Source organism: Molothrus ater, chromosome 3 (genome assembly GCF_012460135.2).
Source record: "Molothrus ater isolate BHLD 08-10-18 breed brown headed cowbird chromosome 3, BPBGC_Mater_1.1, whole genome shotgun sequence".
NCBI lineage: Eukaryota > Metazoa > Chordata > Aves > Passeriformes > Icteridae > Molothrus > Molothrus ater.
Genome location: NC_050480.2, coordinates 106904036 through 106916819, shown reverse-complemented (window position 1 = coordinate 106916819; position 12784 = coordinate 106904036). Strand labels below are relative to the sequence as shown.

At 39.2% G+C, this 12784-nt stretch overlaps 1 protein-coding gene across 1 annotated transcript in view; it reads right to left on the bottom strand.

The window, feature by feature from the left end:
- The window catches only part of LIN28B (lin-28 homolog B), a 99687-nt gene that overhangs the window by 32005 nt on the left and 54898 nt on the right, over positions 1-12784 (bottom strand). The window contains exon 4 of the mRNA XM_054514416.1: positions 9127-9311. Coding sequence (XP_054370391.1) covers positions 9127-9311 — 185 coding nt within the window. The remainder of the gene's footprint in view (positions 1-9126; positions 9312-12784) is intronic.

The window sequence follows — 12784 nt, the reverse complement described above, 5'->3', positions numbered from 1 at the left end:
TTTCAGTGTCTGTTCTTCCTTCCCTAAGTCCTTTCTCATCCACCTCCTTCTTCATCTTCCCTGTCTTTGTTTTCCTATTCCTGCTTCTTCCTAATCTTCACCCTACCTTTTATCTTGAAATATCTTCCCATTACCCTGCCTGAGGCATTGTGGATACCACAGGAGCGTTTCCATTCGAGCTCCACTGTCTCTTCACTGAGCAGCTTGTCATAACCAGAAGAAGCAACTGCAAAGTCCCACTCAGTCCTGCTACTTCTGGATGGAGGATGCAACATTGCTGTGCAGGGGTGGCTTCAAGTGGTATGTTTTTCCTGAAATAAGAGTCCCTTTCCTGGTGTAAATATGCCCTTACAGACTCATGACTTCTTTCAGGACACAGCCTGGGTGTCACTACCTGCCTGACAAATGCACAGGTGCACTTTTGGGGGTGGGGGATGCACACTGGGAAGAGCAGCATCGTGCCTGCACCACCACTATGGAGATGACTACCTCTGTGACACATTCCTCTTATATAATGAGCTGCTGAGCTTCTTGGCAAAATAAGATATTGAAGTAAATTCACATTTTAAATTATTCATATTTAAGTAGGTTTGATCTTTAAGTGTCAAGGACAGAAACATGAAGCCACAGCTAATAAAAGAAACAGCTGTAGTGATTTGGAATTACATTACCACACAGTCTTTATTAATTTGAAGTTAAAGGGCTCCAGAACTTTTATGCCTTCTAAAGAGCATCAGATTCATCCACAGTGGTAAATCAGAGGCAATGTTTCAGGGAATTAGCAAATATGCTATAATTCATTTTTCTCCAGCTTTTAAGATTTTGGTATCTTTTTCAACAATTATTTCCATCATCTAGAATCACCATTATAATGGGTCCTCAGTGTTGTGTATTTATTGTGTTTTATGTTTTATTATTATGTTTTGAGTATGTTTGCTAGGTGATGCTGCAGTGCAACATATGTTCAAAAAATAAAAAGCAAGGAAATGCAATAGTTTTCCTAAAATAGAAGATTTGGGGTTTAATTGTTTAATCATGCTGAATATTTCTGTCATAAAGTACAGCACAGGCAGTCTGAACCTTTTGAAAAGGCAGCTTATCCTGTGAGCAGGTCTGTTCCCAGTCCATTGACAGCTACAGCATCACACTTGAGTGTGATTCAATCAGCAGAGATGGAACTGATCTAATATCAAGTTTGAAGTAACTCTGCTGTCCTAAATTAGCTCTCCTAGTCCATTTAACTTCAATTCAAATGTCCTCCATGGCATGCCACCATGTGTCATTCAGCTCTTTCATGAGCTCAAAGCAGCACAGTCTGTAGTCAGGATCAGTATCAACTTAAAACAGAATTTTCACAATCTGGACAATATCTTCAAATAATTCTCTGTTCCCTGCTATTTTCAAAGCACAAGAGTAAGTATTTACTGATTTGGTCCCTGAAAATGTATGCACTTTTTTGTTTATTTTTGACTACTTGAAAATAGTATATATAGTATATATAGTAAGAAATTAAACACTGAGAAACAAATTTGAATTAAAGAAGAAGATGCCAGTTATATCAGGAAGATTGTTTTAGAAACAGAATGATTTTTTGCAAATTATTTATTGAGATACTTTTAACATATACTCTACTGGATTTATGCATAATGTCTGTTAAATTGAGCAAAGTTCTCAATTCTTTTTGCTTCTAAACTCCTTCTGGTATATGTAATCATTAGTACAGGTAAGAATGCAGTGGGATCATTAGGTGTATCAGTGCAGGCAAGGGCCTGAATATACACTGAGAGTTTACTGTGAGAGAGAGCTCACCCCTTGATTAAAGAGAGTGGAACAGTCAGAAAACATGAGGCCTAGAGAAGACACCCGATTAAAGAAAAATATTCAGCGTTCCAAAAACAGTGTATGTACTTAAGAAACCCATCTGCTGTGCAGGGACAGCTTTACTCTCCAAGAGGCTGCACAGAAATGACACCTTCCTACTCACTTCATCTGTTCCTGGTATGTTTTCAGAATTGAATCTACTTACTTTAGCATCAAATTTGGATTTCTTATTATAAACACTGTGAAAAATTTGGGGCCTCTCTCTTCTTAACTGTACACGCATACAAACAGATACCAAAAAACTTTTTCCAGGCTCTACTCTGTTCTAAGCTTGCAGTGATGAAAATCACACTTGGATGTTGCTTAGTGGTATCATGGCTACCAGGTTCCAGGCTCTTCCCTTGGCACAGATATTTGCATTTACTTGAAGCACATGAAAAGCCCCACCAGAAGACACATGATGGAAAGGCAGCACATATTTTTGCATCTTTTGATGATTTGTAGGCCTAAGTGCAAAACCCAATTCCTGCCTGCACCCAAGTGAGCAGGCTGAAACACTGCGTGGTCATGCAAGTTCACCAGCAATGGAGGATCTGAAAAGAGATCTTGCTTTAAGTGGCCTTGGGATGAATTTGGTAATTAAATTGTCTGAAACCAGAAAATGGCCTTTCAAATGAATGAGGAATTGCTTGTATAATCACCCAGCACATTACAGTGTGCCAGGGTACTCCAAAATATCTAACCAACCTTGGATTAAATTAAGCTTTGTAGCCTGCATCTAACTATGGGCACTTGGCTTTGCAAATCTAACCACAATTTAAAATTTTGAATGGGATTTCTTCCATGTCTTCTGAAAAACAAAACCTTATATTCAAATCTTATACATGCTATTATTCACAACTGTAATAATTTCTACATTTTGCTCCAACATGCAAGCACTGATCTTTCAGCTCTGCATCCTGGCTCCTGACTGCTTGAGCTACAGAATTATGGAAGAGAAATCCAGTATCTTTTGAGAAAGGCAGCTCCCAGTGCTGTATGTTGGACCTGGGGGTAGAAGCTAGCCTAGCTGTGGCTTGCTGTCTTCCAAGAGGTGAGATTTTCCTGCTTCTGCTCTCACTCTGGAACACCTTCCCATAGTACTACACCAGGCATTTCAGGAAGACTGGTTTAGTTACATCCTGTGCCAGAGAGAAATCATGCCACATAGTGTGTGGTCCATAGGTATTGGGAGCTATACACACCAGGCAGTGCAGTTGTTTTCTCTTTTCTCCCTTAAGCCACTTTCTTTTCATTTTTTTCATGCCAAAAATACTTGTTCTTGAAGATCTGCTTCTGTTCTTAGACTGGACAGACCAAGTCCTGGAAGCACACTGTGTGTTTGTTATGCAGGAGGGCTGTGACTGCTGAGCTCCCTTTAAACACAGATGGATGATGTGGATTTTAACAAGGGCTGTCTAATGAATATATGCAGTAACACTGTTCAGAGGCTTCTGACTTAAGACTTGGATGGGTCTGCACAAAGACCAGCAAAGATTAACCTCCTGCCCTAGAGATCCATCTCCAAGCCAGCTTTCAAGCCTCCAATCCACAGCACCAAGTGGTAGCTATTTTTAAAATTTACCTACTTTTTAACCCTACCAACAAGACCCTCTGGTGTTCTGGTTTTATCTCACTCCTGGAAAACCCAAAATGTTGCTAAAACTTCCAAACTGTTGCCAGCCTGAGGAAAAAAACCAAGGATGAAAAGCTTTGTCCCTAATGTTTATAGCCCTGTGAAGATAAAACCTTCTTAAAGTACCTGGAGTACTGCAAAGCTCTCAAGGTGGTTTTTTTGTTTTTATTTTCTTTTCTTTTTTTTTTTTTTTTAATTCAGCATTCTGCAGTTCCTGTTACAAGCATTTCATGCCAGTTTATTGGCTTATTATGGCACAGTCAGCAAATATCAATCCTAAAATTTTGTAAGGAAGCATAACTCAAAGAGTGGTTTATCCCCATTCTAGCCCATTGTCTAGACATACAAATTGTTAACTCTATAAAACTCTGCACAAGTAATACAAAGCTTTCCTTGAGGATCCAAAAGAAAGTTGCATCCAGAAAATTCAGGGACTTAACACTTCATCTAATTGTCTTTTGCAGATTAGTTGTCGATACTGAAGGAATGCTTAAACCACTGTTGCCAGAGATAGAATGCTATACCTGCCTGCTTTTTACAGTCTCTCCTTAAATATGTGCCTGTGCTGGAAAGATGATAGTAGGCCAGAAGGACCTCATTTCATAGGGCAATTTTCACATAAGAGAACAAAATGATGGCTGTCTTTCCAGTCTAAGTTTAAAAGGTTGTCTCAGACAACACTGGAAAGAGCAACTAAACACCCAACAAAATAAATCATTATGATGCAGGGGAAGAACAAACAGTCAAGAAAATGCCCTATGCTTGATAAATGGAAAAAGCAAGAATGAAAATTGGATGAAGAGATTCTTGCCATCTAATACCAGGTGCAAGGGAGCCATAGAGGAGCTGTTCATGTTCTAATTGCTGAAACACCACCCTCAAGTAAGGTCCTTATGCAAGGTTGTATTTCTAAGAAACTGATGCAAACCATTCAATATTTGCATTACTTGTGTGTCAGTTTCCTCTTTGGAAAATGGCAGAACTGTGAGTGCAATCTAATTGAAGAGGAGTAGGAAATTTCACCATTTGACAGAACATGTTGACACCATTTTGTGCCAAAGGTGACAACTCCCTGAACTTGTCCATTTCCCTGGCTGGATGACTCAGTTTGCCCATTCCCCACTTCACCCCAGTGCTGTTCAGGACCTGCCCAAGTGGATGTATCCCCTTTGCTGGAGCTGTGTGTGGTGACAGCCAGCCTGGCCTTGCTTACTCTCAGGAGAAGGGACTGACAGGCTTTCCCCACCCATCTGCTGAGCACAGGTTTTATGTGCTTCTCCCACACTGGCACTGGCTCAGGGCTCTCCTGCCCAGCCCATACCACTCCCATTATTCACATCTCCTTCACAAAAACCTGCTCAGCTCAAGCTGTAAGAGGCTTGCCTATGAAAGTCAGATTATACACTTGAGTGTGATTCAATCAGTAGAGATGGAATTGATATAATATCAAGTTTGAAGTAACTTTGCTGTCCTAAACTAGCTCTCCTAGTCCATTTAACTTCAATTCAAATGTCCTCCATGGCATGCCACCATGTGTCATCCCCTCCTGCATCACACCAGCTTAGAGACTGTTTGTGCAGATCACGAGCTTTTAAAGAAGACCTTTAAGATTTTCTTAATATAGTCTGACTTCAGATCATCCACAAAATGTCTTCAGATATTAAAACCATTTTCTGTCTGACTCAGACACAAACTAGTTTTAAGTGACAGTTCACCCAGGGAGAATTATATTATTTAACTACAACCCCTCCTTCCCTAAGTGGCTGTATTTCCACCCTGTGGGTGGTTTAGAACTATGTTCTTCTTCATTTGAAAATTATGGGTTTGGTCACATTCAAGAGTTACTGGTGAACACCCTTTATAACATCTTAACACAAAACCTCTTCTTTTCTAATTGTTCCTCCTTCATATTTATCTATATTGGAATAAAAGTTTTCAAAGTGCTGTATCCATGCTGCAGCACTCATTACTGTTTAGTCAGCTGAGCTGCAAATACATGGCTGTTTCACCAGTCATATCCCAGGGTTTAATTCAGCATCACCATTTATCCAGTGGCAATGGTTCTTTGAGCTCCATCACTTGAAGCAGCTCCTAAATCCCTTCCTCACAGCTCACCTGCAGGGCTGTATTATAAACCAAGCCAGTGGAATGTTTCATGTCAATGTCCAATCTCACAATGTAGTACTTATTTATTACATGTTTAAATCTAAACTACTTACTGACACAGGTCACCTGTACTAGAAGTTTCCCTGCCACAAGTGTGATGTTAGCAGAAGGTATCAGAGGACTGAAATGACATAAATTAGAATCAGGAGATGGAGTTATACTCTTAAATATTTCTTCCTTGTTCCCTTCTTCTTGATTTATTTTATTGCTTCCATTTTGGTGTAAAAAATGAAGGAAAAAAAAGAAAGCTGTCAACCTCCCCATCTCCCCCAAAACACTCCACATGAAGCAAGTGCCAAGCTAAGCAAATACAGCATAACAGACACTCTGCTAAAAAGTATCCAAGTTTGAGCTCCTAGCAGGAATATTTACAGATACTGGGTAATACCTCTAGGTCCCAAAGACAACTCTAGCTTCTAGTCCTGTGAGCATCATGCACCTTTATTAATATTGTCCCAAAGGTCTCTGGGTCAAATTATTTAAATGTACACTGCACTAAAGAATATTCTCCCATCTACATTATATAAATAATTACAACTCATAAAAGAGTCCTTTACCAGGTTTCACTTTAGGTGACATAGAAACACTGGGAGTGCTTGTCAAAAAAAAAAAAAAAAAAAAAAGAAGAAAGTAGCATAATTTTTCCTTTTTCCCTTTTTTCTCTCCACTTTACTCTGGTGGCTTAGGTTCTGATTTCATTTTGATTTCATTTGTTCTACTCTAAACCATAGATGTGCCTACCAATTACTAAGTACTTGATTAAGTGTGATTTCAGAGTGCTTTATCTTTTCTGCATCAGATCCCCATGGTCATTCCTAGAGAGCATGGCACACTTTTGTGGATGGAACGTGTTAGGAGCTCCTACAAAGCCACCTGCAGCTGGTTACAGTGCAACTCCTCACAAATATTATCACAGCAAGGTCCCCACAGCAACAACACTGCAAATTACAGGGACCCTCAGTCTACCATGGAAGCCTCACAAAATCCACCAACATTGGTAACCTCACTGTCAGGACTTTTTTTCCTCCCTGTCTGTACATATTGCTGCTTTTCTGTTTTTTCTGCCCCCACCTTTGCTATCTCTAAGTCCTCTCAGTAATTAGAGTAACAGAATCCATTCAAATGGGATGCAGACAAAAAGATGCACTGAGGCTGGGCCCTCACACTCTTACACTGGTAGCATACAAAGAGATGAACACAAGAAGCTGGAATTAGCTTTCATAAATGGAGGCAGTTCTCAGTACAAGAGCAATCTTCAAGAAACTTTTCACTAGACGTGTTGGAGGTGCACCTTTTTAATTGTCTAGGCATTCAAAACTAATTTTCCTTCAAGCAAAGACACTGCTTTTCACTGAGTGATAATGTCAATGCTACTTCAAACATTTCAAATTTCAGCCTTTTTGGGTGTCTTATGACTTAAGTGTAAGAATTCTGAGACAGAAGTGGGTAGATGGTTTTGCCCACATTTTCACATTCAAATTAATTCAAATTAATTTTAAATTCTCCCTTTTTTAAAAGGCAAGTGAACATTAGAGAGTACACTGTCTCATAGATCAGCCCCCCACACTGTTTTCCAGGGTATATCTGTTCAACTTTTTCTATGCTTCAGCTATGAAAAAACATGATTGAAAGCAGAATTCATCTCATTTCATTTTAGAGGTTTGTAAGAGAAGCATTTACAGGATTGGAGCTAGGATCCCTTTGTAATCCCTGAAGAGGAACAGCAGTAAGGGAAGTTTCAACCCCAACATTTTATGTGCTTCCCTAGGATGAGAGGAATTCCATTTGGAAAGTATTGCTTCCCCCTGCATCTACTACACTGTATACTACAGATTGTTCAAATCCCTGCTTCTTTCAAAATGTACCCTTCCCTGACTGCCTAAACCCAGCCCATTTAAATTTCAAGGTTTTGGAAGAAAGGACCGTCTTCCTTCATATATGTGTGCAACAAATAGGTAAACAGGATCACCCCAGCATGACTGTGGCCTTTATTTGCTGCCAAAGTATGAAACATCAAGAACAGTGGTAATGCTAATACCCTAAACAGATTAGCAATTAGAATTCATGGAAAAAACCAACGATTTAAATAAGAATAATACTGAAAGCCTATGGTGAAATAACAAAAAAACCCAACAAAACAAAACAAAAAACAAACAAAAAACACAAAAACCCCCCACCAAACCACAAAAAACCAGCCATTGCATGCAACATGACTCTATAAGGCCAGATATGGAGAGCAATCAAAAAGAAAGCTTTGTCCAGCTTACAAAGTCTCTCCTTGTTGTGGTTATGGACTCTGATCTGTTACAGCAGCAATAAATTTCATGTATGGCTTTTAGCTTTTACAAAGAAGGTGAAATGTTGTCTCCACTCCTTAACTAAAAAAAAATTATAAAATGGGGTGGGTGGGACAAAAAAAAAAAAGGGCCTTTTAACAGAGGTGAGGACAAATGGAATTCATCTGTAGCTAGTAAAGGCTCCTGATCCCAAATTTCTCAAACCTGGGCTACATTGCCTTTCAAGGTCACCCCATCTTTCCTAAGCTACTCCTTGCTTCAGGATGTGCAAAGGAAGAGAGCAGTCACCCCTCAGTGATGGGATACATCAAATACTGCAGGCAGAACCTGGTTGTTTAGATGTTCTTACTAGGATCCTCACTAAGTATGTATTCCCTTGGCCTCAGTCATTACAGGTCAGGGCTGGGGAACAACATGAGGAAAAAAGGGTGAATTCACCTAAATAAATAAATAAATAAGCTTTTGAGCAGGAAGGCTGTCCTTGGTGAACTGGGCACAGGTGGCTTTGTAGTGGAGAGGATTCAGAATTTCTTGAAGCCATCAGAAGTGGAAAATAAAGGGTAACAGTGCAGTGCAAGTCAGACTGCTGCACATGTGTGGAGACAAGTGCAGCAATCAAAATTAACCTGAAATTTGTAAAGCATTATTGCAACAGCCCCTCAGACCACCAGGAATTACAACCTTTGAAACACCTTATACTCTGTTCACTAAGTAAAAACATAATTAACCAAATTATACACACCTCAACCCTTACTGCAGCACCTACGTTTTTTTTCTATATAAAACTACTGATGCAGTTTAATGATAGTATTGATAGTTTAATGATAGTATTGATAGTCTCTTTAGCATGCACAGCTCTCACCTACACATGACATTATTTCACCTGTGTTCAGACTGACCTCTCTCCAGTCTAATAGCAGTATCTTCAAAATAATATATTCCTCTGCAGGATCCCTCTAATTTAATAGAACCTTCTCCAGTAAAACTCATCAGTGGGTGATTGATGTAGGTGTATAGATACAGCTTTAAAAAAATTACTAAGCTACATGTAAAAGCCAAATGTACATAGAAGGGTTTCCTTTCACAAACAAATAAATGCTGAAAACACAATTTCAAGAAAAATTTGAAAAGGAAAAAAAAGGGGGAATAGCAAAGTAAAGTAATTACCTATCTCCCTTTGGTTTTCTTTTTTGTACTGTCTTCCCTTTGGGTCGTCTTTCACTTCCTAAACAGGGGCTCCCACCAGGGCCTGTTACCCGTATTGATTCAAGGCCTTTGGAAGATTTCTTAAAAGTAAATTCCACAGGTTCTCCTTCTTTTAGGCTTCTAAATCCTTCCATGTAAAGCTTGCTCTGTAAATAGGAAAAACACTATTGGTTACCATTGCCTTAAAAACAGTATTTACATTTATAATCAACAGGACAAATTACCCCATGTACCATCCTACAACACATACACGTAGAGTAACAGTTTCCTCTGCATGAGCTGTAGCAGATGATATTCCAAATTATAGTCCTGGATACACTGATAACCCCCTTCAACACTAAACAAGTAAAAATAACCTATTTTCAGTATCAGCAAAACTGAAATAACATTTTCCTTTTCTGTGATGAATGCTATAGATGAAGCAGAAAAAATGCTGTATTCTTAAAACCCTTAAAAACTCTTAACTGGTCTCAGGAAGTGAAATGGTCTGGAAAGAGAGCAAGTGTTCACTTCAGAGCCAATTAATTTATGATCAAATTTTTAATAATTTGCATTCTTTATATCTGAGACATGGGTCTGCTGCTCTGAAAATGAATCAAAGACACAGCAAGCATGAGAGGCACTAGGAAGGCACTCTGAACAGTCTGCTGACATGAGCAATTCAAATATCCCAAGTGAGCTGCTGAATTTCTGTTGACTACACCAAAAATCTTATCTACCTAGCATGATTTATGTATGGGTTTATATTTTCATTCACAGAAAAGGAAATTTTTATCATCAGGGCAAGTGAAATAAATACTGATAAATATTTTAATAATACACTGCAGTAGAAAAATCTTGGATATGCTGAAGTCAACAGGAGCTTGCCACTGATTCTGATACAATGAAAATTTTCATTATGATTCCAAACAAATTATGTACAATAGTAAGTAAGCATTCCAGGACAAATCTGATTAATCAAACTCCTAAATAAAATGATAATTGAGTTAAATGACAGGGAGGCTTTTAGGGGTGGTGTGATAAAGTGGTTGCAGTACACTTTTATTTTAGAAATTACACAGTACAAGAATGAAACCAGTTGGACTCACAGAGAATATTACAAAATGCCTCAATTTACACACATTTAGAGGCCTTTCAGGAGAGCTATAACACATATTTTCTTGCTTTGCTCATGAATTCCTCAAAGGAAAGAGAAAAAAATGTATCCTGACTGATTCTTAATCCATTCTCTGACATTCACTTGGCTGAATGACGGAGTCAAGAAGGAGATCTCCACTGCAGGTGCCACCCCAAATCAGTCACATGTCAAAAAAAGCCAAGTGACACACAGCTTGCATCTGTTACTTGACAAGTGCAACTAGGAACATGTAGAAATGAGATGGCAATCCCTGGCATGGGCTCCCTGTAGCCACTGATGGGGGCTCTGCAGCACCAAGACAGAGCACAAGAACTGGCACCGACTCAGTTCAGGTTCCACACAAAGAGGGAGCCGGTCACTTGACAAGGATGCACAGAGAACAGGACCAAGAGCAAGAGCAGCTCCCCCTGAGCTGCTGCAGAGCAAACTAGCTTCAGACACAAGGAGAAATTGCTCACTGTAAAAAGAATTAAACAGAGAAGCTCAAAGTAATAGCTCCCTTCGCTGGAAATGGTTAAGACTCGTCTTACCAGGGCACCCAATCCAAAGCCCTGCTTTCAGCAAGATGTTCAACCAGATGAAATCAAGAGGAGCCTTCCAACCCAGGCTTTCTTTTCATTCTGATTTATTAACCCAGTGCTGGTGAGACTGCAGAACAGGATTACAGTTCCTGGCTCTGCAGCAGAGCTACCTTGGGTCACCTGAGTCACTTAACTTCCCCTTCTGAAGAGGGGTGCCACTGGAAAGTCTATTTTTCACAGCACTAAAAGACTAAATTATAAATTATAAAATACTCTGGAATATTTATTTTAATGAAATCATGTGAAAGCACATATGCCTCAGCTTCCTGAAACCCCAAGTTCTCAGTGCACCCAGCACAAGACACTACTGCTGCTGGTCTGAGTGGCTCAGGTGCTTATAATTTTTCCAATAGCCAAAAGTAACCAAGAACACAGCTTCAATCATTAGGAAAAAGGATTGTTTTGTTTATCCAGTTGTGCAGTTCTAGTAGGCTTGGCTCTCAAACACAAATGTCACAGTGTGAAACACGAGACAAATTGCTGATTTTATAGGCTGGAGGTTGAGCACTATTTAAAAGGTGGGGGGAATAGCATGGAAGGGCTGTGGGACACATGAAAGAAGAAATATATAATATCTGTTCCCTGAATCATTACCTTGGCTTTTTTTGAAATGTTAAAATTTAAGGCATGAAAAAATAAATATGCAAATGTTCTTACTAATGCAACTGGAGGACAGTAATTGTACACAAACCAATGAAACAAACCACCCAGGGGTGGTTTGTTTCAAGCATTATTTCAAGCAAGCTCTCCACTTTGAAATGCCTGTATAGCAATAAGGGGATCTTTGCCACAATGAAGAAACACCCAAGTTCAGAATGTGCCAAAAGAAGACACCACCACTCCTCGACTGAAACAACAGACAGCCCTGAACTGTCTGTGATGTGAGTTCATCTCTAGGTCTGTCCACAACTCCTCAGTCTTCAGTGGCCACCAGGGACATCTTGGTGAAAGGAAAGAACTGAACAACGTGTATTCTGTCCTAAAATAAGCACACAGTTGAATGTTCCAAAACCAGACAATCAGTACAACACAGATGGGTGATAATCACAAGGGACCCTCAGAGGCATAAGCCCTTATTTTCCTGCAACACTCAACACAGCATGGATGCTTCTCTACTTGTTTAATTACAGCTTAATGAAGATACAGTTAATTCTCAGTAAGAGTTATGCATTTTTTTCCTGAATTCCACCATTATTAAAAAATGCCAAAAGGTTAACACCTGATACATATAACATTATCTTCTACTTTACCTCAAAATAAATACTTGCTCCAAATGCAACTTAAAGCAGGGCATTCTTAGTATTCTAGAATGTTTTTATTTTTCTCATTTCACTTTTAACAACAGACCTTGATTTCTAAACAAAGCACTCTATTTACAAAGATTTTTTAACATTTAAAAGCCTAAGTAAAGCAACAATCATGCTTTCCTGAATCACATGTCATGCAGGTGTACATTTTTTGCATGTGTTTTTTTCGAGCACTTTTAACAACAAAAAATGTTGAAAAAGCCCCACTTCAAATGACTTGCACAGTTCTCTCCTTGAATAGATCTCAACAGCTTTTCAATGTTAGAGATGGATTTGGTGCTGTCTGACTTACTGAGCAAATGTATAGCTCATGGTGAGATTCTCTGAGGGTGCAGTTACAAACAATTCAAAGCCATTGTGAAAAAATGGCATTTGGAAACCAGCAAAACAAATCTAAAACCTGAATCCCTCTTGTCTAAAGAGTTGGACAAAAATTGTCTGTAAAGTTGATAATTTCATGTTGAGAGACCTAGCTCCGTATTTTCCCCACATTACTTAAACAAATAAAACTGACACAATTAAAAGCAGCCAGAGTTTCAAGTCAGTGAACCATTTCTAGAGCCCTGAATGGGATGTATGGGCACACCGCCAAC